General features: G+C 55.1%; 1 protein-coding gene across 1 annotated transcript; it reads right to left on the reverse strand.

The window, feature by feature from the left end:
- Positions 1-521: 521 nt before the first annotated feature.
- On the reverse strand, positions 522-20,031 carry Atp13a2 (ATPase cation transporting 13A2). Its single transcript, XM_032895248.1, has 29 exons — positions 19,860-20,031; positions 15,121-15,215; positions 14,840-15,022; positions 13,513-13,571; positions 13,311-13,425; positions 13,005-13,084; positions 12,004-12,081; positions 11,785-11,854; positions 10,999-11,133; positions 10,847-10,913; positions 10,639-10,770; positions 8,550-8,705; positions 7,173-7,283; positions 7,043-7,089; positions 6,775-6,963; positions 5,697-5,903; positions 5,227-5,316; positions 4,987-5,146; positions 4,748-4,868; positions 4,502-4,626; positions 3,683-3,843; positions 3,449-3,565; positions 3,287-3,366; positions 2,598-2,750; positions 2,398-2,494; positions 1,564-1,787; positions 1,328-1,479; positions 992-1,161; positions 522-903 (listed from the first exon to the last, which is right to left on the reverse strand). Exons 1-29 carry the CDS (start codon positions 19,867-19,869, stop codon positions 766-768), a joined length of 3,522 nt encoding a protein of 1,173 aa, XP_032751139.1. The 5' UTR covers positions 19,870-20,031; the 3' UTR covers positions 522-765.
- Between the last annotated feature and the right edge of the window lie 5,479 nt (positions 20,032-25,510).

Here is a 25,510-nt window from a genome sequence, read left to right on the forward strand (position 1 = left end):
CATCCCCAGAGCACAGGAACCTGGCCAGCAGCCACTAATGGGATGAGGTCAGATGCACCCACCCTTCCCAGGGGACAGGGCTTGTGGTTCTGCCACAGAGACCTGGGCTGACAGCCTGGCTTTATCTGAGGAAGCAGACCACAAACACATCCCAGGATGAGGGAGTGGCGGGCAGAGGACAGGCCCCCAGTGAGGTAGCTCTCAGGCTCTACAAAGCCACAGCTAGAGGCAAGCCTGTGGCTCCTCTCTCCTGCACAGCTAGGAATAGAGAACTTGAGGTCAGACCCAGTGTAGCCATTCTTGTGACCTCGAGCCTCAGTTTAGCTGTGGCCACCTATAAAATGGGGTTGGGGTCTTCAGTTGTAGGGCACAAGATAGTATGAATAAAAAGGCTAGGCTGTGTGCAACATGTACCCCACTCAGGCTGGGAAGGAAACGTACTGTCAGATGAAAAGGGCAGGCAGGTCAGAGACGGGTATCCAGTGTGAGCATGGAACTCGGGCAGTAGGACACACCACCAGTGCTGCCAAGACAGGAAAGCCGGCACTTTATTTGCTCCATGACAGCTGCTCCGGATGGAGTTGGTAGCTGCTGTCTCTACACAGTGAGGCAACAATCAACGCCTCCCCAGGCAAGTGTGTCCCCAGGAGTGTGACAGCCAGCCTCAGGGCTGTGGGAGGTGACTGGTACTGTCTCTAGGGATAGTTCCGGTCATGGCTCAGGGGCAGGGAGATCCAGTGTCCAGCATGCCCTCCAAGGCCTGCACTACCTCACGGAGCCAATGGGCAGAGTGGGCCATGGACGTTCAGCAAGCTCCCGTTGTAGCTGCTTGAATTGCTTCTTGGAGGCCCGTTTAGGCCGCAGCCACCGCAGGCAGGCTGGGAGACACTGGTCCAGCACGCTCTGCAGAGGACAGTGGAACGGTGTGGAGGGACAGCTGGGCCTGGGTCCTCCACGTCCCTCCCACGGCCTCCATCAGTGTGGGCCCTACCTCCAGCATGAAGGCGCCCACAAAGTTGAAGGCGACCAGACCCAGCAGCAGCAACTTGAAAGAGCTGTCCGCAATGTTCCTCAGTCCTAGTGGCCCCTGCAGGAGGCCGGGGACCAGGATGAGGCCCACCAGGACAGAGCCCAAGAGCGCCAGGGCCACCAGGAAGGGCACTGGGGGTGGGGGAGTCTGTCAGCAATGGCGCTGCGCCCTGGGACGCATGCACACGCACACGCGCACATGCACACAACCACACACAAATGCACACTCTACTCAGGGTCCCTTCTCCATTCTAGCTGCCACCCCTCAGCCCACCCCCAGCCCCCCACGCGGCAGCACCGTTGGTGTAGAGCGGCTGGCGGAAGGGTGCCCCCTTAGACACCGCTGCGGCCAGGATGAGGTACTGGAAGCCAGACAGAGAGAAGATCACTGTGTTCTCATAGTTGGGCAGGTTGTCAGGTGCGGGTACAGTTCTGTTCAGAGGCACAAACCTGGGGACCGTGGTGGTAGGGTTAGGGAATGAGCGAAGATGTCAGGCAGGGGTAGTGCTCGTGCCAGGAACTCCTGCTACTTACCAGGGCTGAGCTATGACCAAAAAGTAGCCCCCAAGCTGGATGCCGGCCACCAAGGCCACCTGCAACAGCAAACTGCCAAGTACAGGCACACTCAGCAGCGCCCCTGGTGGCCGTGTTCGCACCAAGGTCAGTGCAGGGCCGGTGCGGCTCATGAGCACGGCAACCGTGGTGGTGATGAACAGGTCGATGGCCAAGAACTGTAGGTCTCCCAGGTTGGTGTTGATCTGTGGCAGGAAAGGCCAGAGAAGCTGAGGACCAGCTCCTGCAGAGCTCTAGCCCTCATGGAGCCTGTGGAAGACTCCTTCCTGCCCTGGCTGACCCAGCATCCTTAGGAGGCGTGTCCCCGTGATCTGTCCTGGCCCCTAGATGAAAGTTCCTGCAGCAGAGCGCTTTACACACAGCCAAACCCGAGGGGCTGCCCTGCGGGCCACACTGTCTCTGCTCTAGAGAAGCTCTGATGGAGGTGGATCTGGCTCAGGACACTCCTCCATCGGTGGAGACAAACAGGGCATGCTCTGAGCAGGGGAAGGGAGGGCCCGCAGGGCAGGGTCTTGGCTCTGTCACTGCCTCGGCCCCTGGGGTGCATGCACACGCACACAGACACACAGACTGGAAGCTTCAGGAATTAGAGAGAGTTGACAGTGCAAGTCAGCGGCCCCACTTCTCAGGACCCATGTCCAAAGGTTTAGAACCATATGAGCCTCCCGGCCTTGAGTCAGTCACACATCTTAGAAGGCACTGAGCTCCTCCTAGCCATGCTGCCCTGACTTCTCCCTCCCTGGTGGGACACTGCTGGGAGTGCGGGCTTGGGGTCTGGGGTTTATGGATGCTCACTGTGTAGAGAATGAGGACAGAGATGAACTGGGTCAGGCTGTATAGGGCCATATACTTGAAGACGCTGAATGAAGTGTCCAGAGAGCAGCGGCCTTCCCTAGGGGCAAAGACGGAAGGACATCAGTGGCTCCAGCTGCTAACAGCCCCTACCTCCTGACAGGCATCCCCTTACCCTCACCCACCGGCCCCGCCTGCCTTACCTGATGACAGTGGGCACACATTCAATACTGGCCATGCTGGAGGTGAACGGAGAGACCACTGAGGCCTCTGCCTGGGACAGTGAGATGCCCACATCAGCCGCCTTCAGGGCCCCACAGTCATTGGCTCCATCCCCGCACATGCCCACGCAGTACCTGACAGGAAGAAAGTAGGTATCGCCTGAGCTCCACAGGCTATCGGTAGAGTCCGGCCTAAAGACCAAGAGGCGCTGGTAAACAGATGACATTGTCTTTGGCATGAGAGACATAGGAGAGCCTGCCTGGATACCTCTCTGATTTACTGTGCTCCACATGGATCCCAAGGTCTCTTAAACGCTACCACATTTCCAGCCCAACCTAGGTGTTTGTTTATCTGCTTGTGACTGAGACAGGCCCTTGCTGGGTACTCCTGCTGGCCTGGAACACAGTAAGTGACATCCTCAGCCCTGGTTTTTTTGCTTGCTTGTTTGAGTCAGTCTCCCTACATTGTCCACAAAGGCCTTGAACTAGCAGCAATCCTCCTGCCTCTGTTTTCCAAGTGCTAGGATTATAGCATATGCTAGCATGTCCGGTTCCGGGGCACTTCTGAAAGGTGAAGGGTCACTAATTCCTGAAGAGGGAGGTAAGTGGACAGACGGACACACTCATGGTCATCCCTCACCCTTTAGTGCTCCCACCCCCACAAAACTCACTGAAGTCTCTGAAGTTCACACACTAGCTGTGTCTTCTGCTCCGGGGCCATGCGGGCAAAGACGGTGGCCTGCACCAGGATCTGGGGTGTGAGAGGGGAGGGCTGAAACATCACCTGGCACACAGAGACGGGCAGTGCAGAGCCCCTCCCTGGGCAACTCTACCTTGGGCAGCAGCTTGGGGAAGTGCTTCTGAAGGACAGCAAATGTGGACCCGCTGAGGGCCAGGTGACGGGACTGGGACTCCAGCTCCACGGGGTAGTCTGTGGCCTGCACAGGATCCTAGGGATGAGGAAACTCAGCTCAGTAACCTTTCCCTCCCTGGAGACTGTCCTGGGTCAGGTGATGGGGAAGGGTGTCACTGAGTGGGCATGGCCTGCACTGGTGGGTTCATCTTACCTTTGCCCCATTCATGACCGCAGAGGGCTCAGTTGGCAGGAACTCAAGGGCAGCAGGCTGGCCCTGCTCAGGGTGGGTGGCATGGATGATAGCCAGGTGCTCCTGGGTGCCCACCATGCCACACGCTTTGGCCACCGTGACTGCTGTCTGCAGGTTGTCCCCTGGGGGTGTGAGGCAGGGTCAGAGTCTAACACTGTCCAGGGCTGTGTCACCCTGACCCCCCCTGACCCTTACAGGTAGACCATCCACTAGAACTCTCAACCATGGCTGAGCAGAGCGAACTAGCCAACGAGCCATGCTCCTAGACAGTTGTCCTCAGTGGTAAACCGAGCCACCACAGAGTTGGAGGAGCAACTGGAAGCTGGACTTGAGCTCTGCACTTTCCACGAAACCTCAGGACTGGGGCACAGCACATGTGTGCTTGTGAGTGAGCACAGGGCTGTGGTGTGTCAGACAGACAGACTGCCCACTAAGGCCCCTTTGCTCCAGTGGGAATCCTTGCTTTATGAGCTTGTCACAGCCTTCTAGCCTGACACCATTATCCCATCCGGAGGAGGGACCTGGAACCCATCAGTGGCCTTCTGGTGACCCGACAGGTAAATGGCTGGGTGGACACTCACCTCACTCTTAGGGACTCATGCCACTCTGAGCCCCAGAGCTCCGAGCTCATGTCAGATGTAGGTGACAGTGACACATGTGATGGAAAGATGGGGAAGGGTCTGGCTTCACAAAGATGCTGCAGCAGGGGATGCTGGGAAGCCACCCTTTCGCCAGGACAGGGCAGGTGTGCCCTCCTCACAGAGACCCAGGCTGTAATACCTGTCACCATAACAGTACGGATGCCCGTCTTCCTCAGGGTCTGTATAACTGGGGTCGTCTGTGGCTTCAGCAGGTTCCGCATGACCAGCAGCCCCAGGAGGCTCAGCTCCTGCTCCACAGTGTCCCTAGAAGGTTGACATCTCCAGGTAAGAGGTCAGACAGGCACCAATGCCATTCCCAGTGTCCACGCAGGGGCAACTGCCTAGGCTTAGCACCTCCCTCCAGATACCCTGGGACTGGGTTCACCTTGTCAGCTGCTGAGCGGCCTCAAGGCTGGGCGCAGTGGGCAGTGGCTTGCCAGCCAGGGCCACAACTCGGTAGCCAGCAGCTGTGTAGCTCTGCAGTACCTGAGGAAAGTCTCTGGGCACTGTGGGGAGAGAGCGTGTCATCAGGGCTTGTGGGGAGGGGTGTGTGTGTCACAGACCGCAACCCACCCCCACTCTACGCTCGCACCCACTAGTGGACTCTGGGCCTGCCACCTTCACCTGTCTCGGGGCTGCAGAGGCTGGCCACAAGCTCTGGGGAGCCTTTGATGTAGGCCTCAGGCTGGGTGGCCCCTGGCCATGTCACCACCACGTCCATCCGCTGCAGGGCAGAGGAGAAGGGGAAGCGGCGGAGGACACTGACTGGCTCTGGTGGCTCTTCCTGTGGGTGGGAAGAAAGCGGAGGGGCTCACTGCGGGGCCCACTCCCAAGGCCCCAAGCCCCAGTCACTCTGCAGCTTACCTGTTGCTGAGGCCCCCTGGGTGGGGGTCGCATTACCACCAAGACCTGGGTCCCAGATGCTGAGCCTGCAGCCGAACCCTCCTCTAAGACCTGGTTAGGGGCAAACAATGGGGGTTGGGACCCGGGGCCTTGACAAACAGCGGGCCAGCCGGACTAGACTCATGGAAGACTTCCTGACCGAAGGGGTAAGACCCAAATGGACACTCTGGCTGTCCCACTGGTAAGTTGCACATTATTAAAATCTCTGTGAAGAAGCAGGTTTCGAGCTTAGGCTAGGGCCATGGTGTAGTGACTGAGAAAAGGTAAGGTACACGGTGGGACACCAGCAGATGGCAGACACTTGACAAGCAAGGCTCTGCTGTGACTAAGAGTGACTACAGGCGGGACAGAGACCACTGGGGAGATACAAGGTAGAATTCCTTAGGCCTAGCTGCCCTGAGGCAGGGGTCTGGCCTGCTTGGCCTCCTCACCCAGCCTGTAGACTCCACCATCTTGAGATCCATGGGGTCGCCCACCAAGGTGTCATGTAGCTGGCTGAGGGCATGACAGGTGACCAGTGCTCGGAGGAGGGGCCCTGGGGGCAGGTGGCAGGGCTCTGGGACCAGTGGCAGCAACATCTGCCCCTTTAGGGGCACCACCCCCATTATGTCCAATCCGTCCTCCGTGAGGGTGCCTGTCTGCAAGGGGACAGTGCCAAGTCCTTGGTTGAGTCGGGCCTTGCTGAGCTGGTCCCCACACCCAAGCTAGGCAAGTCCCACAGGAACCGGAGCAAGGGCCAGAGGAGACCCGTTCTGGACCCTGTGTCCCTGCTGGAGTCACCTCCACAGTTATCTGAGTCTGACAGACTCCCTCTCGCCCCTCAGATCACTGCCCTGAGGGACCATCAGCTGGTGTTTCCCTTCTGACACCATAGCTCGGTGTTCTTAAAAAACTGCACATCCTTGCTCTTCACCACCCGGTCTGCCCGTGCTCACCACAGGAGAGCTCAGTGGGAGAAACTGGCCATGCTATCATGGTAGCTCTGTCCTCAGTGTGCTGCTGGTGCGCTCACTCACTAGGGGCACACACATGTGCGCACACACACGGACGCATGCATACAGAGACACAGAGATATACACACATAGACACAGACACGCACAGGCACGCACTCCACACACAGACAGGCTCACACATGGACACACACACACACACACACACACACACACACACACAGAGACAGGGACACAGACAGAGACAAACACATGCACACACACACATGCATACACACACTGACACACGGACACACACACGCTGGCCCTCCAACCCCCCACTGCCACCCGTGCTGGTTCCTATTGGATTCTAGGGCTGTGAACTCCAGTGCCCAGCATAGCAGCCCCACATGGTTCAACAATTAAATAAATGATTTCAGGCATTTTATCTGCCAGGCGTGAGACAGAGTGGGTAGGAGCTGGCTGTGAAGGGTAGCTTCTGAGTGGTCCCCACTTGGATGACGTCTGTGTCTAGCAAGTCAAGTGCCCAGTCCCCCGAGCCCTGCCAGCCAGGCCCCACCTTGTCGAAGCACACGAGGCGCAGCTTGCCCCCCAGGTTGATGCGCAGCGGGTGGATGCAGAAGATGCCCTGTGTGCGCAGCCGGCTCTGGGCGTAGAGTGTGCACACGGTCATGGCGGCCGGCAGGGCGGGGGGTACCACCACCGTCACCAGGTCCAGAGCTCGGATCACGATCTCCTTCACGGGCACCTGGGAGGAGGCGCTGTGAGCCCAGAGGTGGGCTGGGTAGGCCCTGCACGCTGGCAGCCCCACCCGGCCTCTGGCTTACCTGGTTTCGGTAGAGAATGATGATGCTGTAGATGGTACCGAGCAGAGCTGCGGAGACAGCAAGCGGTGAGCGGGGCTGCGACCCACCCGGGCTGGGGCTGCCGGCAGAGTGAGGTATGCGGCCTACTCACCCAGGACGGACAGCGCTGCCACAAACTTCATGCTGTGTCTGTAGAACTTGAAGCTGATGGGCCGTGGGTGTAGGATGGAGCTCACCAGCCCCCCTTTGGCTGTGCAGAACCCTGGGGGCGGACAGAAGCCAAGGCAGGGACAGGGGTTAGGGCAAGCTCCATCCACCGCTCACACACTGCCTGCACCCTGGGCCATGACATTCTCAGGGCCAGCCATCAGCACTGGGGTCCACAGAGGACAACTCCCAAGGCTTGCCCAACCCCCAGAGTCTTTTTTTTTTTCTCTCAATTATTATTTTCTTTCTGTGGTTCAAGGATTGAACCCTTATCCAACTAGGCAAGCGCCCTGCGGAGAACCCTTGCACTTTCCTGAAGCCCTTTTTATTCTGAGTTGGGGGGAGTCTCACTAAATTGCCCAGGCTGGACCTTAACTTTTTTTTTTTTTTTTGGTTCTTTTTTTCGGAGCTGGGGACCGAACCCAGGGCCTTGCGCTTCCTAGGCAAGCGCTCTACCGCTGAGCTAAATCCCCAACCCCGACTTTTTTTTTTTTAAAGATTTATTTATTTATTACACTGTAGCTGTCTTCAGACACACCCCAGATCTTATTATAGATGGTTGTGAGCCACCATGGTTGTTGGGATTTGAACTCAGGACCTCTGGAAGAACGTTCAGTGCTCTTAATCGCTGAGCCATCTCTTCAGCCCTGGACCTTAACTTTTGACCCCTCAGTATAAGCGCACAACTGCCGTAGAATTTTATTTTAGACAGGCTCTCACTATGTAGCCCCTGTTGCCTAGAACCTGCTCTGTAGACCAGGCTGGCCTCAAACTTAAGAGATCCACCTGCCTCTGCCTTCTCAGTACTGGGATTAAAGGCATAAGCCACCAGCTGCTGCCACTGGGCAGGGTCCCCCATAAGCGACATTAACAGACAGCCTCTTAAATGGGTGGTTTTATTTACATGGAGAGGGCTAAGCCTCTGCCGTCTCCCACAAACATGGAAAAGCTTACAGTCTGCCTGACTTCTGCTAAGATGAGGACGTGAGGGCTGGAGAGACGGCCCAGGGGTTAAGAGTAATTGCTGATCTTCCAGAGGACCTGAGCTCATTTTCCAGCACCCACACGGCAGCTCACAACCATCCCCAACTCCAGTTCCAAGGGATCCAATGCCCTCTTCTGGATTCTGCAGGCACCAGGGAGGCCCACGCACAGACAAACGTACAGCAAAACACCCGCGCACATTAAAAAAAAGTTGGGACCTAGAGGCTCAACTGGGTGTGAGCAGAAGAAGCCCACAGTGGCAGAGACGGTGGTGGGGCCATGCTCGAGGGCCTGTCCTGCCCTGTGTCAGCACTCCTCCCCACCTCCAGAAATGTACCTGTCCGAGTTACCACGGCTAGGACACGGGGTCCCAGATAGGCCCGGGCCTGCAAAACGAGGGTGCCACAGAAGAGAGTGTGCCGCCGGTGGGTCTCTGGGCAGTAGGGCTGGGGCCCCTCTGGCAGGGCTGTCTTCAACACTGGGATGCTTTCTCCTAGGAGGGACATGGGGTAAGGTCTGTAAGGCTTTCAGGGTTCTCCCTCCCACCAACAGAGCTAAGAGCTGCCCACGGCTCTTCTAAAGCCACACTTAACTGTGACTGGGTGGACAAGGAGAGGGAAATAAGGCAGAACGGGCAAAGGGCTTGAGACCGAGAGGTGGTCCTGAGGGAAGGCACTTGCTCCTAGGAACCTGCTTAGGGTAGTTTGCCCAGCTAGTGAAAGCCTACTGGGAGCCAATGTTTGGGGAGCCCTTCTCCCGGAGTTAGTTCACCACAAACACTTCATTTTTGTGGACTTCAGACCGGTCTTGCTCTGTAACAAGGCTGGCCTCGAACTTGTGATCTCCCTGACTTAGCTTGTAGAGTCCTGGAATTCCTGGTGTGAGCCACCACACTTGGCCACATCTTGCTTTTTGTGTTGTTTTCATTTAAGACAAGGTCTCATTACGTAGATCAGGCTAGCCTCAAACTCACAGAGATCCACCTGCCTCTGCTTCCTGAGGGCTGGCATTAAGGATGTATGCCAGTACTTCACGTCTAACTAACAAGGATATCTGCAGGGGGCGGGGGTCACTCCTACAAAGCCCTGGGCAGCAGGCTTGGCAAGCAGAATCCCTTATGGCATTCCTGTGAGGACAGGCTTATTGGGCATGTATAATATGCATATTTTGGGGGAACTTAGCCTGTCTGCATCCCTAAGATTAGGTAAGTGTGAGATAGTCCATGAGAATCAGAGGCCAGAGGTTTTTTGTTTCGTTTTAATATAGCCCAGGCTAGCCTTAAACTTACTATGTAGTCAATGACCTTGAACTCCTGATCCCTCCTGCTTCAACCTCCCAGTACTGGGATTGTCAGTGTGTTATCACCACACCTAGTCCTCTGGCTCTTTTTTTGTTTTGTGTTTTGAGGGTTTTGCTGTTAGTCTTTCGAGTTAGTCTCATTGTGTAGTCTAGGCTAGACCTGAACTTGAGTAACATTGCTTCTGTGTGCTGAGTGCTGGGGTTATGACCATGTTTGCTTTCATTAACTTATTACACAGGTAAAAACCCAAAGATGGGTCTGGCAGAGAGCCTGTAATCTTAGCTTTTCAGGACACTGAGGCAGGAGGATTACAAGTTTGAAGTCTGCTGGGACTACAGAGTAAATTCAAAGGCAGCCTGGGCAAAGTACTGGGAGCTTAGCTCAGTGGGAGAGTCCAGCCTACCCTGTGGTAGTTTGAATGAGAATGGCCCCCATAAGCTCATGTTGGACACTTAGCCTCAGCCTCCTGAGTGCTGGGATCCCAGGTGCGAGCCCTGTGACAGTCTAGTGCCCGGATCTCATGCACACTGAGACAGACAGGTGTGGCCACTCATGGCGGCTCCATCTGCACAAGGGGAGACTCAGGAGTACATCAGTCCTGGCCCACCAGGGCCTCCTAGGCAGCGTGTGGAGTGCTACATATACACGATGTGAGAAACAGATAAACGGGACCACAAGCCACCACACAGCCGAAAGAGCTGCAGGAGCAGTGTATACACACATGTGGAAGAAACTCAGGACACAAGCAGGGACCGTGGTTCACGCGCCACAACCTCCTGCATGGTGCAGAGTCTCAGAAGTTTGGTTTGCTGATAAGAGACTTTATGCGTGCTCCACCCCAGAGTACTGGCAACCACATTTTACAGGCGGGGAAACTGAGGTACAGAGTGTTTTTTTTTTTTTTTTTCGAGCTAGAACTGAACCCAGGGCCTTGCGCTTGCTAGGCAAGTGCTCTACCACTGAGCTAAATCCCCAACCCGGTACAGAGTGTTTAAAGGCATATGGCTGGCGAGTGCTGGGGCCACAACTATTACTTGAAAGAAAATCTCAGCGGAAGCTTCTAGCAAAAGGCAGAGGGTTAGATGGCAAGGAGCAGGCTCTGGGCCTCGTGCCGAGCCGGGCTTACCTGTCAGGGAGCTCTCGTTGACCACACACTCCCCCGCCACCAGAGCAGCATCACAAGGCATCATCCCGCCCTCCTGGGGCAGCACCAGGCAGTCTCCGGGCACCAGCTCACTGGAGTCCACCCACTCTTCCTCTGTGGTCACGTGGGGTTCAGTCAGGTCAGCCGCCCCGCTGCCCCTCCTCCCAGCCTCCCCCTGCCTGCTCCTCACCTCCTCCGGGTCGGCACACCTGCACCCGCACGGACAGCTTGACCATGTCCCTCAGAGTCATGCTTTGCTGTGGGAGAGGGGCGAGAGGAGCGGAGTGGGTGGCAGCCTCTCGGGGACACCCTGCCCAGCCCTGTCAGGCCATCTGCCCTCACCTTCCTGGTCTTGTAGAGAGACAGGCAGATGGAGATGGCCGAGATGAGGAAGATGCAGACAGCATACCAGTAGTAGTGGTCAGCCAGCCACAGGGCGATGCTGAAGGCCTGGAATCCGTAGTAGGGGTTCAGTGCCTGGGGGAGGGGGGAGAGGCAGCATCAACTCATATCCCTGGGCTGCCTGGATACTGGAGACAGAGCTGGTGGCTGCCGAGAGCCAAGCCAAGTCAGCCGCCTGCCTAAGCCCAATCCCCTTTCTGCCTGACATTCCCCAAGCCACAGCTAGGCGAACACAGGCATTTGTCCCCAGACCATCTGTCGGACCCCTGCCACACTTCCTAAGTGTCACACAGTGGTGAGGCACCATGGGAGAAGACTGAGCACAGGAGGGTTAAGTCACAGCGCTTGCCCTGTGTTTGCAGAAGGCTGAGTTGTGATTTTCAAGTAGAAATGATCCCTTTGACTAGGTGTGACCTTGGCGGTATCTTGTTCTGCCCTGAGGCATGGGTTCCTCCGGGGCGAACAGACTGTACAGTTCTGATTCTTATCCACAGGGCTGACGTCTGGAAGCAACAGCACTGAGCAGACTGGGCTCTGCGGCAGGACCAGCTCTAACGCAAGCCTCCTAGCCTAACCTAAGGCTGTGCTGGACTCGCGGGTCTGCCTCAGCACCGCACTGCTGCAGGCTTGGTGCGAGCTCTGCATGGACGTTCCTTATCCTCAGCCTGGTCTCTCAGGACCCCACTCGGATAAGCGGCCGTGGGTGGCAGACACTGGGTGCTTTACCTCATCCACCAGTAGCTGCAGGTAGGACTTGACGGGAATACCAATCACGTTGGGGCCGTAAATGGTCTTCCTGTAAGAAAGGAGGCCACTGAGCTGTCCCAGGGTCCAGAGACCCCACATCCCATCAAAGAAACCAAGGTCCTGAGAAGGCACCCTCTGCAAGACAGGCGTGTGGGAAGGAAACGCAAGATGGGGGCCCCCAGCCGGGACAGCAAATACCTCACAGCTTGGTCCTGGAGGCTGAGGCCAGAGCTGGAGCAATGGATGTCATCGCAGGCACGACCGTGGTCCAGCAGGCTGAGGTGGAGAGGGGACACTGTCTGGGTGACAGAACCTGAGCTCCACACCCCATCCTCAGCAGGCTGAGAACTTGGGGCTCCAGAGCTGTGAGGCCCCCCTCCGTCACACTAAACCCTGAGGGGAGAACTCAGTTTATCCATTCCTGTGACCGGGTCACAAACCACCTCACTAAGGGGCGAAAGCAGTGGGGGATGGGTGTGCTGTGGTCCGTGACAAAACATTGTCCACACCAATGATACCTTAGGCAAAGCAGTTAACCTTGCTGTGCCTCTGTTTTCCCCACTGCAAAATGGGAGCAGTAGACACGCCCATCTCATCGGGCTGTGGGTTGCTGAGGTAAAGTCAACTTTAAGTGACAAGCACGCTGGCGAGCTTTGTTCCTGTCACTACCACGAAGCAAAGGCTGGTGGAGCCCTTCTTCCCCCCGAAAACACCCTAATTTACCAGAGGACTGTCCTGGTTGGTTGAGCATAAAGTTTATGAGAGGCAAAAAGACCCAAATGTGGCTGAATCCACCTCCCCAGGAGCTTCACCAGTGGGAGCCGAGGAGTCATATCTACATGCTGGTCAAGGGGGTCCTGACATTCTTGGTAGTAGCAAGGCCTGGCACCTTCCACTGTCACCTCCCAGTGCTGTCCCGGGTCTAATGTCTCCTTCACCCTCATCTAGGACCCTGCTTCTGAGGGACTCAAGCACACCACAGGGTGTGGTACCCAGTAGGTGTACCTTAAATGACCCTGGGAGGGGAGAAGTGCCTCCATCCCCCATTTACAGGAAGCAGCTCCCAGCTTAGAGACGCTTCATGAACTGCCCAAGGTTTCAGTGCAGCCAAGGGTAGCTTGGGTTAGGCCAGCCCCATTATGCTTTCGTACCGTAACCCACCCTGTTAGAGATGGTGTGGCGAAGACTGGGGGCTCTACCTGACTTGGCAGAAGGCTTGCTGGGTCTCCATCCAGACATAGCGTTGGCCTTGGAGGATGTAATAGCGCAGTACCTGCTTCTGGGTGAGAGAGGAGAGGCCATGGGAGGTGGCCTGGTGTCGAGGAACATCCACACTCACAAGGTGGGGAAGGGGGGGGGACAGAGACAGTATCACAGGGAAGAGAAGCTTGGGAGTTCGAGAGCCAGAGAGACACAGAATTGTGAGCCCAGTCCTCCCACACAGAGTGGAACCTGGATGCCCAGAGAAGGGCAAGGCCAGGTCTAGAGCCCAGCTGGCCACTCACTGCCTCTTTCTGCCTGTGGAGCTGCGTGGTGTCCTGCCACATGCTCTCCGGTGCCACTCCCACGGCTGCCAGGCTCCGGCCATCCTCTGCCTTGGCCTGTGGGGGCAGCTCCAGGCTGGGGAGGGTGTGGGAGTTACTCAGTCGCTCAGGGGGTGGCCGAAACCTCCCATTCCTCCCTGGGAAGGGACATTCGTTAACTTACCTGCCGTCGACAACAGCCTCAGTCTGCACCTGGACAGTGAAGAGCTGCCTGGAGCTACCCTGGAACACAGAGGTGAGACCTCAGCCTTTCCAAAGAGCCTCCATCCTCCCAGGCCAGGCCCTTAGCCAGGTGGCCTTGGGGACGGCAAAGACACAGGGCTATCCATTTAGACAGCACACTACACCCAATAGTCTTTATGCATGTGACCACCTTTATACATACGTGTGTGTGTGTGTGTGTGTGTGTGTGTGTGTTAGTGCACCTGCATGTGCACACAGACTCCAGGGTAGGATAGATATCCGGTGTCTTGTGTCTTGCTTGATCCATCTCTTCCTTACTTCCTTGAAAGAGGGTCACCCCTTGACCCTGGTGGTAGGTTGGGGGTCAGAAGACCCAGAGACACTGCTGTCCTTGCTCTCCCTCCCCAGCGCTAGGGATTATGGGCAACCATGCCCAACTTTTTACATGAGGACTGGAGATTTGAACTCAGGTCCTCCTGTGTTATGTGGCAAGCACCCTTACCCAGCTTTTTTTTTTTTTTTTTTTTTTTTGGTCAATGTGACACAAGCTAGAGTCGTTTGAGAAGCGGGAATCTTGACAATTCCATGGGAGGGCCCCACCCGCAGTGAGCAGTGCCACCCTGGGCCTGTGGTCCTGGATGGTGTAATAGAGCAGACTGAGCTGGGCTCGCCACAGGGAGGAAGCCAGTAGTAAACAGGGCTCCTTCATGGCTCCCTCATCAGTTCCGCCTCCAGGTTCCTGACTTGAGTTCTTGTCAGGATTTCCTCGAGGATGGGCTGTGCTGTGGACCTGCGACTGAGATAAACCTTCTCCTTTTGGTCATGGCATTTATCATGGCAACAGAAGCCCTCACGAAAGCTCCTGTTTAGAGCCATCTCCAGGTAACGTCTTATTTATGTGGCTCTGATTATGAAAACTAATAAGGGGCTGGAGAGATGGCTCAGCGGTTAAGAGCTCTGACTGCTCTTCCAGAGGTCCTGAGTTCAATTCCCAGCAACCACATGGTGGCTCACAACCATCTGTAATGGGATCCGATGCCCTCTTCTGGTGTGTCTGAAGATAGCTACAGTGTACTCACTTAAAAATGAAAACTAATAAAGTATTTTCTAAAGGGGAAAAAAAAGCTACTGAAATATAAGGGAGCCCGGTGGGCCACACCTTGCTGCCTCTGTTCACTGCTCAGACTGGGGTGCTGAGGTACAAACAGGAAGATGAAGGCTTGCCTGCTGCCCACCGGCGCAGGCCCAGAGGTGGTGGCACGGAGCACCCGCTGTCCCACATCTCAAGCCCGGCTGGCCTCACTCACCTCTTTGTCTCTTATTTCTATAACGAGTGTTTCGGCGCGGGCCAGGCTGCATGGCCTCAGGCGCAGGCGCACGCCCCACAAGGGCTTCCAGCGGAATAGCAGCCAAGGGATCCCGGCCAGCATCCAGACCGCGGCGTGATAGCCGATGGCCCTCCATGGACTGCCACAGTAGCCGCTGAGCCTCTGGAGATGCAGGAGACAGAGCTGATGAAGCAGGCAGGGACTGAACAGACGTCAGGGGGTGCTGGGGCAGGCCGAGTGCCACCCCACCCACCACCTACCACGGATGAAACTGAGGAGCTGAGGGGATCGATTGATGTCCCTGTCATCAGGGTCCCATAGCTGGGGGGCGTGCTGCCCAGGAGCGGGCTGCTGTCTGTGGACAGGATGGAGACATGTCAAGAAAGGGAAGGCAGGGGCCCAGGTCCTTACAGTGCTAGTCCAGCACCAGGCCACAAGCCCAGGCCTCCCCTGCCTCGTCACTCTGTCCTCGGCCTTCTGAGCCTGTGAACTGAATGGCCCATTAGTCAGTTCTCGGGAGTGTGCTCTCTCCACAGAGCTGGAGAGAGGCACGGAGCTGCCTGAACACCTGTGTCTTGCTTCTGCCTGCGTGGGGCACTGCATTTCACCCATGTTCCCCTTCTACACAGCCACCTGCGGGCAGGCGCCGGACTGTTCTCATTTAAACTGGGTGCCCAGTGTCTTATAAAGGCAAATCCACAGTGATCCTGTCAGCATCAGGGACTAGCACCAGGCTGCTGCGGAGGGACCTCCCTTCCTCCCACCTCCCCATCTGCAGGGCTGTGGTCCCAACAGGGCAGGCGTCTTTCTAGAAGTTTCTACCCAGCAAGCCCAACTTTTCCTCTGACGGCTGCTGTAGAGCATCCCTAGTCTCCGGACTGCACAGTCCCTAGAGGCTGAGCCTCCTGCAGTTTCTCCCAGACCATTAGAGTCCTGACCAGCTGGGCGGGGCTTGGGGGTCAGAGGTAAGTGGCAAGCCTCCCACGACTGAGGCTTCTGTTCCCAGCCCGTTTTACATGGCTCTCGTAATAATTCTGCCAGGTATCTCTCCATTTTTGTTTTCATTATTTTGTGTGTAGGTGTGTTTTGTGTGTGCACGTACGGGCTCAAGTGTACACATGTGTGTGTATATATAGATACACACAGATACACACACACACACACACACACACACACACCATGCCAGAAGTTGACGTTAGGAATCTTTCTCTGTCCTCCTTACCTCATTTGAGACAGGGTCTCTCCCGGAATCTAGAGCTCACCAGTTCGTCTAGGCTGGCTAGAGAGTGTCCCCAGGACCCCCTGTCTTAGTCCTCACAGTGAGGGAATTTCAGGTGTATACTGCAGCATCAGCTCTTTTTATGTTGGTGCTGGGGATCCCAACTCAGGACCTCATGCTTGCACAGAAGCCCTTTCTTTACCCACAAGCCTCCTCTTTTAAAGAAAAGGGAGCGGCTAAATAACTCAGCCAAGATCACACAGCAAGGATATGGGAGCTCGGGGAGTCAAGCCCAGGCAGGATGCTTTCAGATTGGCTTGGCTTATTAGTTTCATAATTAAACAATGGATTTATTGGTCTTATACAAAGACAAATCTAGGCTGGGAGGTGGTGGTGCACAACTTTAGTCCCAGCGCTCAGGAGGCAGAAGCACTTGATCTCAAGGCCAGCTTGAGTTCAAGGCCAGCTTGGTCTACAGATCTGGTTCCAGGACAGTCAGAGAGACCCTATCTTGAAAAAACAAAAAAAACAGACACAAATCTGGGTATGGCAACCAGGACTGAAGGAAGCGCATACTTCCCATGTGCCTGAAGTGGTTCTTAATCCTAGGATGGGCGCCCATTCACAGGGACCTGGGTTTAGGGCACTCAGGCCTGCAGGGCCAGGAAGCCAGCATCCTGGGCTCTCACACCTACAAGGAACAGCCGGGAACTAAGGGCGGGGGCCAGCCAGAAAGAACATCATTTCTTTTTCTTGGCCCCAAGGAGTAGCCCGGCTTTCACGGAGGGGACCTGAATTCAAGACAGGAGGTTGAGGAAGAAGTTCTCAGGTCCTTCACCACCAGTAGTGCTTTGTGCTAGAGCCCTTCATCTGCCTACAATGTCAGGGGGAGGTCAGGCAACAGCACCTCAGGGTTTCAAAGGGCTGATCCAGGCTGCGCAGCAATCACCTGCCTTCTCCTCCACACAACCCTACGGAACAGGTACCACTTCTGTCTCTATTTTATGGCTGGGAAACAGGTGTGGGAGGTATGCTGCCCAAGATCCACATTTAATATCTCCGTCATCAACTGCGCTCTCTGCCAAACCGTGATTCACAAAGCAGGTGCCCCAGCCTCTCTGGGCCTCCATTTCTAATCTCTAAAATGAGAGTGTGTGCAGCGAGCCGGGGCAGACATGGTGGAAGAGGGGAATGTGCACCAGCCGGAGCCAGAGAAAACGTCTGAGGCTGTGCCAGCTGTGTGGCTTCTCACCAGGGCGTGGCAGCCTCTCTTTTCTCATCACCCAGACCGAAACCTGCAGGGGTGCTGGCCTGCAGCCAGCCCTGAATATCAGCTCCTTCCTGTAGCTAGTGGCCCTTGGGGCACCAGCTAGATAGGGTTCAGGCTGATAAAGAAGTCACAGGGCCAACCCTGAGCGGATCACCTGACCCCATTCCACACTGGACAAGGAGCCTCTTACTGTGGTTATGAATGGGAAGTGCTGAGCCTTCTACGGCCACTCTGCCAGGGGCCAGAGACTGGAAATGGGCCTGTCTTCTTCAAAGCCCCCACTCTCCCCACTCTCCCCCTCGCCCGTTGCTTCCTGAACTACTCACAGCTGGCACTGGATGAATGAACTCACACCCAAGCACTGCGGAGCAGGGAGAGCATGGGTCAGGAGCACCCTTGCTCCTGCTCGCCCGCCCACCCACCCACCCATGTCTCTAGCCTCTTCCTTACTCTCAGCCCCTGGGGTCGAATCTGGAAAGTTCCTTCCTAGTGTCCGACATTCACCCCATTATTTCACAAGGATGTTCACAGCCAGCCTTTGGAGGGCAAAGGATCTTGCCAAAGGAGGAAGTCATATCTAAGGAAACCTCTAGAGCGTCCCTAAGGGCCACGCCCAGGAGTGCACTGACTGGCAGGGCCACAGGACATCTTCAAAGCACTTGGACAGGCTTAGCCACACATCACCTGTCACGGGAAGGCGATCCAGGACTCACCGCTAAGGCAACCTCAAGCTGGCTCGCACAGGCTGTGGGCTTTGGGGGATGAAAACGCTAAGCTCTTCCAGCCTCTCCTGTGTTACAGCCAAGGCCCCCTGAGGGACTTTCCCTCAGCAGTGGCAACATTGTAGTTTACCTCAGCTTTCTGAGGGAGGAACTGCTGAAACCGTAGACCGGGAAACTGAGGAACCAGGCTGTGAATCCTATGACCTCAAATGGGGAAGCTGGCATGCCTGGCTGTCATGATCAGGGCCTTTAATTCACCCTCACGGCCAGCTGCCCCGAGAAAAGCATAGAGTAAGATTCTCATTTAAAATGGGGGAGGGCTGGTGGCTGCACGGTTCAGCAGGCCAAGGCCCTGGCTATACCAGTCTCATGACCTGGGTTCCATTCCTGAAGTCATGGTGGAAAAGTCCTCTGAGCGACACACACAGGCTGTAGCAAAGGTGTGTGCATGCGTGTGTGTGTGTGCACGCACAAAATAATAATAATGATGATCAAATATTTAAAATGAGAGCTAGGTTTAGTGACCTACCCATGACTGTAATACCAGCACTAGATAGAAGCAGAAAGATTAGTTCAAGGTCATCCTCGACTACATATTGGATTCGAGGCCAGCCTGGGCTACATGAGACCCCAATCTTCAAACCTAAAAATAATAGAGGCTGGAGAGATAGCTTAGCGGTTAAGAGTACAGTCAGCTCTTCCAGAGGGTCTGAGTTTTCTCATCATTTGCGTTAGGTACTCCCAACCTTCTGTAACCCCTGCACCCCCACACTATTAAAATTTAAAAGCTTATCTTTAAAAAAGATAAAAAATAAATAAATAAGATAATGCAAAGATTGCAATGTAACGGGACTAGAGCAAAAGATTCAGGTTTGATACCCTTCTCAGCACCCAGCCAGAAACCCAAACCCAAAGCCCATGAAAAGGCAGGCCAAGAGAGAAAGACCAACATACGGGCTTCCATGGCAGAGACAAGGCTTCAGCCCAGTTCACGGCCCTGGGGCAGCCGCACCAGCACTGTTGAGCAGATCTGGAGTCAAAGCCATTTGGGAACCTCTTATTTCCTGCGGAAGACCCAGCTTCCTGCTGCTAATCTGTCAGTGGCCCGGGGCACCAGCATCTACTTCTGGTGGCTCCCCCATGGCCATGAGCCTTCATCAAGCTGGGAGGGTGTGCGCCTGGGAGGTCTTTAGCTAGGTTCTAGATGCTAGACGCTAAAGATTTTGCCCAAGGGCGGACCCAGGGTCTGATGCATAAGGGGAGGACCTTGTTCTTATCACAAGCTGTGTTCTCGCCCCCTATTCTTTTCCCTCCCTCACCTAAGGTACAGTAGGATGGAAGTTGTGGACCGGGCTAGAGATATGGTGAGAGACTAAGGGCTGGGCATGTAAGCACCGGGAGGTTAGCAAGCCATCTGCATCTGGTGGGGTTTGGTGGGCCGTGCAGGATGTGGTCCTTGGATATGGCCACTGACAAGCTTTCTGTAGGGGTCTGAGGCTGGGGTCAGGAGTGCATTTGTGCCTCAGGTCTCCCATCCAGGCCCTGCAGAGAGCTTCCCTAACCCCTGTTCGTGCAACACACATGGGTGCTTCTCGGAAGCCCCACAGCGATGCATCGCGTCCGTCACCGGGACCTGTCTCTCAGGCTCGAAGGCATTCAGAGGGGATGGGGAGGGCAGAAACCCCCGCTCTAGGGATCCTCTGGCCCAGAGTGTGCGCAGTAGCATCCTAAATCTGTCTTTGGGTGCCTGGGGACCAGACCCGAAGGGTGGGCCGGGCCGCCGCTCACCTGCGCTCATTTCGACTCCTCGCGCTCATCGCCGGCCGCTGTGGCCCGCGGCCTGGGCTCGGCGTGCGAGGCCCCGGGGCACGGTCGGGGACGCCGACTGAGGCGAGCTTCGGAGGGGCCCGGCTGGGCGGCACCTGCACGACGCGACGGTGACTGGAACGATGCCGCAGTCGGTCTGCGGCCGTCAAGCCCCGCCCCTCCGCGGCGCCTACGTACGCCGCTGCCACAGGGGCTGCCGGGACTTGTAGTTCCCAGACTGGCCTCTGTCGGGAGCTCGCTGAGAGCTCCAGATACTGGGGGCAGCGTAGGTGGAGACAGGAGTCGGGGGGATAGGGAGAAATGGGAAGAGATAGGAAGCAGGGGCGTGTGGAGGGGACAGTCCCAAGACAGAACAGATAGACGGAAAAGGACAGGCTGCTAGACAGGTAGCCAGACATAACAGGCAGACAGAGGGCGACGCTGGGAAGACACAAGTGGGACGGCTCCTGCACAGAAAAAAACAAAAACAGCATAGGCTGGAAGACCAGGCAGACAACAGACAAAGAAGCAGAGAGGTGACAGACAAGCAGACAGAAGGGAACGCTGGGACACCCAATTGGGACAGCTCCCACATAGAACAACCATACAGAAAACAGGCAGACAGATAAACATCAGATAGGCAAGCAGAGTGGCAGGGAGAGGTTGGGAGACACAGGTAGCAGGGTCTCCAGACAAAACAGAAAACCAATATGCTGGGAGACGGAACAGACAAAAAGACAGGCAGGCAGATGGGCTGCTGGGAGACACAGGTGGGACGGTCCTGAGACAGAGCAGACAAATGGAAAATGGGACAAGCAGAACATAAAATGTTCACGAACACAGCCTCAGATGCACACCTCGCTCATTAAGCCAGTTAGCCTCCCTGAGTCTTCTTTTCTTTTCTTCAAAACAAAACACTACGATTCATAGTGTGTGCGTGTGCGCCCGTGTGTGAGGGAGGGCATGTGTGCACCACAGCACACCAGAGACCAGTTTTCAGAAGTCAGTCGGTCATCTTCTTCCAGCCTGTGGGTCTTGGGAATTCGACTTAAACCCTCAGGCTTGGCAGCAAACGCCTTTACCCCTCCCCTTCCCCCTTCTCCCAGCCATCTCTCTGGGTTTGGACCTCTTTTTGTTGTTGTTGTTGTTGTTTTATTTGTATTTATTTTCATTTCACCTGCATTGGTGTTTGACTGCATGCATGTCTGTGTGAAGGTGTTGGACTCTCTGGAACCGGAGTTACGGACAGTTATGAGCTGCCATGTGGGTGCTGGGGTTTGAACCCAGGACCTCTGGAAGAGCAGCCAGTGCTCCTAACCACTGAGCCATCCCCCCAGCGTGGGACCTCTATTTCTGACCTGTGCCATGACAATTAGCAGCAATGCTTGCTTGTATAAGTGCTGCGTGAGAACACTCACCTAGAGCCTGATACTACGGGGTAAATGTCAGGAGAGGAAGGTCACGTTTCCCATAGACTCCCATGGTCAGATACGGTCAGAAAGGTGCTTCATACACATTGCTGTTTGTCATGATACACAGGAGGCCAAAGGGAGGGTAGGGCCCAGCCCAGAAACCCGGAAGCATGGCCCGCATGCACCCCTGCACAGGTAAGACAAATGAAGACCCCCAAAAGCCCAGGAGACTTGTCTACAGCGTTTACTACACTGTCCCATAGTGACTGACACAGCCAGGGTGTCCCCCGGCCCTGGGGTCAGGGTCAATGGCCTCTGAACAGAGGTAGAAGGTGTATCAGAGACCTGGGGTAAGCCAGGGAAAATTGTGGCCAGAATAGTCCTGGGCCCACAGCATCAGTCACTTATCCCTGTGAACTCAGGGACACTCAGGCAGAGTTCTAGGAGCTGGAATATCAGGCCCTGTCCAGTGGAGACTACTGGAAAGCAACACCAGGACGCCCAAGCAAAACAACTGCCTGTAGAAAGTGATAGAAGGGGGTTGGGGATTTAGCTCAGTGGTAGAGCGCTTGCCTAGCAAGCACAAGGCCCTGGGTTCAGTCCCCAGCTCCAAAAAAAAGAAGAAAAAAAAAAAAAAAGAAAGTGCTAGAAGTGTGCAGAGCTACGACGGGGGAGCTCCCTTTCTGACGTCAGTCAGGTGCCTTCACAGCATTACCTCCAGAGCTGTTGGCCCTGTGCACAGGACTTGCTGACCAGATATGTGGGTGTGAAAATGTGAGGCTCAGACATGCTCAGAGGTTTGCTTTCAGCCGCTGGGGAACCGTGGAGCCATTTACAGAGCCGGGGCAGGCTGCTGGTGGAGCAGGTTGGGGGGCATTCCTATTGGCCACGTGAGAGCTGGAACTGGCTTCGATAGGCCAGGTGGGACTTCATTAGCAGCTGACACTGTCAGTAGGGACTGGTTGTCTCTTCCCCGGTAGGTAGGTGTGTGTGTGGCAGAGCCCAGACACACATTCACGAGCTCCTCAAGCTGGGTTAGAAGCCTTGAAGTTTCAAAGGGATGTGGGGTCGGACTGTCGCCTAAGGTTGTGTGCCACATTATCTGGGCCATGAAAAGCCATTCATTACACAGCCACCATCCCAGGCTAACTGGGGGAAAAGCTGAGCTCAGGGCAGCTCAGCTCTTCTCGATGGGACAGAGTGCCAGGAAACGCATTCTCCTAAACCACAGAGGATGGAGGAGGCCCTGCCCACTGGCCACAGGCACCTGTAGGGAAGTGGCTGTCACTGTGTGGCCTCCCAGGGTGATCTGTGGGCAGGGCTCTCCTCCCGGTAACCACAGCAGTCACGAGGGTCAGGCCTGATTTAACAGCTTCCCTCTGGGGCTACTGCTGTTCAGGGGCTCTCATGGGGGATGTCCCATGCCTGGCTCACACAGCAGAAGGCTGAGAAGATGTTGACGCTGCCAGTCTACCCGAGAGCACAGAGTTACTTCTCGATTTCTTTAGTTTCGATGGGTTTTTGCAACAAGGCAGTGCTTTCTCAACGAGTGACATCCCATAAATGAGACCATGGTTGCCTAGACACCCAGAAGAGTGGCCTTTCTACAGCTGGTCTTACAGGGAATGGCCTGGGGGGGATCTGAACAAAGGAGTCCCTGACCTGGCAGCGTGGGAGAGGGGCAAACTTAGCTGTCGGGAATTTGAAGCCAGGCCACGGTTCCTCATGTTTAGTAAATTCTAGTTCCAGAGGTTGAGGTGGGAGAATCGAGCCCAGCCTGGGCTACATAGCAGGATTCTGTTGCAAAAAACTGGGTTGGAGATAAAGCCGAGTTGGTACTGGGCTGGATGAGCGTGCATGTGCATGAAGCAGGTAGTCTGACCTTCAGGACAGCAGAAACCACGTGTGGTGGTGCACGCCTGGCACCTGAGAGGCAGAGGCAAGAGGGTCAGAGTTCAGGTTCATTCTTGAGTCTGACATCAGCTTGAGATATATGAGTCCTGTCTCAAACAAAATAAAAGGTAAAAGTCTGGGGTGATTGATCCCAGGAATTTGGCTGACTGTCCATCACAGACTGTAAGAATGTAAAAGGCCTTGGCTGAATTCACAAGGTCCCATAGATGGTTCATGGATCTTTCAGTCATGTCAGCTACATGGAGTTTATGGTATTTGCACTACCACAAAGTATGATGCCTTACTGTTTATTCTTAGACAGCAGTCACATTCTGAATACCACTCATACCTGTTATAGGTAGTGCTAACAACTGGCCAAAGACCAGTTGACAAGAGTTAGGTGGCCCAGTCTCAGAGAGACTTGAAGCCTTCCACAGCCTTGCTATGTAAATTCTATAGACACACACACACACACACACACACACACACACACACACACACACACACACAAGCCAAAATCCTGCTCAGGACTTAGTTTTATGGCTGGGCAAAATATCTGGAAAACTGAGACTGGGGGATTGTGAGTTTAAGGCCAGCCTGAGCGACAGAGGCAGACTCCTCTCAAAATAGCGAAGAGAAAAGGACCTGGAAAGATGGCTCGGCATTCGCTGGTCTTGCAGAATACTGGAGTTTGGTTCCCAGCACCCACACTGGGCTGCACATAACCTCTTAGACTCTGGTTCCAGGGCTCTGGCTCCCTCTTCTGATCTCCCCAGGTACTGCGCATGCGCGTGCACAGACACAAACACACTAGTCTTAAGTCACCTTGACACAGTGGAATTATCTAAGAAGGGAGTCTCAGTTGAGGAAATGCCTCCATAAGATCCAGCTTTGGGCATTTTCTTAATTAGTGATTGATGAGGAGGGCCCAGCCCACTGTGGGTGGTTCCCTGGGCTGGTGGTTCTGGGGTCTGTAAGAAGGCAGGCTGAGCAAGTCACAGGGAGCAAGGCAGTAAGTAGCATCCCTCCATGGCCTCTGCGTCAGCTTCTGCCTCTAGGTCACTGCCCTGTTTTGAGCTCCTGTCCTGACTTCCTCCAATGATGAACAACAATAAACCCTTTCCTCCCCAACTTGCCTTTTGGTCATGGTGGTTCACTTCAGCAATAGAACCCCTACGCCTGGCACGGTGGAGTAAGCTTGCAATCCTGTGTCTGGGGAGGCAAAGGCAGGAGGCTACAGAGTGGGTTCCAGGTCAGTGTGAACTGCAAAGCCCAAGGCCCTGTCTCAAACCACCACTAGCAGCAGCAGGACCCCCAGTTCAAAGCCCTTATGACTAACTCCCCTCCACCCCCCCAGTGGCGGATGAAGCACTATTTATTCAAGCACCTTTATGTTCTTACCCAGCCCACGCTGAAAACGCGGCTCCTAGCAGTTCATCTTCACGTGCCACTTAGCTAGCCATGAGGACAACCCACCTTGCCCTGCAGATCCAGGTACCAGACATAAAGTCTACTTACCCCAGAAGCTAAGGAACGCGCCTTTCCCAGGTCTGACAGGGTCATTAGAATTGAACTGGCCTCTGTCCACAGGCAGGGCCTGGAGGTTTATCCTGCCACCTTTCAAGTGCTGGCCTCAGAATGGTCTCACATTTCAGTTGTCATTGGGGGTTAAGTGTCACTAAGTGTTAAGCCCATCTATGTCCAGGAGTCAGGGACTCAGATGCTGGGGGGACAAACTTCCTTCTCTAATTTTTTTTCCTTTGGTAGCACTATTGATCACATTGGGCCTTTGCACATGCTTTAAGTGTCTAATCATCCCGAAGAATTTGTGACCTTGGTGTCGGGGTGGCCAGAAGCAAACACACACCTCACCTTACCTCCCATCTATCTGGCGATGCTAATACGTGCTCAATAACTCTCTCCCCTTCTCACTGTGGAGCTGGAACCAGCTGTGAACTAAGTAGTCCTCAGCCTCCTGAGTGTCCACTAAGCCTGGTTAACATTGTACCTCGACCCCATTTTGTAGGGATTTCATCCCCACCTGTATTCCATCAGAACTAGCGCTTGCCTTTTTGTTGTTGGTGTTGTTTTAGCCCTGGCTGGCCTAGAACTTGATCTGCATTTTTATCTTTTTTTTAAAACGGGGTCTTCAGTTGCTCAGGCTATTCTAAAATTATGTAGCCCAGGCTAGTACAGAACTCACAATCTTCCACCTCCCGCCTCCCCAGGACCATAACAGATGCACACTCCAGACCCAGCTCAGAAATGCTTTAAGGCCCATTCTCTGGGGCGTCAGACATTTCCTTAGGTACTTGTCTCATGATCTAA

Source organism: Rattus rattus, chromosome 1, assembly GCF_011064425.1.
Source record: "Rattus rattus isolate New Zealand chromosome 1, Rrattus_CSIRO_v1, whole genome shotgun sequence".
Classification (NCBI taxonomy): Eukaryota; Metazoa; Chordata; class Mammalia; order Rodentia; family Muridae; genus Rattus; species Rattus rattus.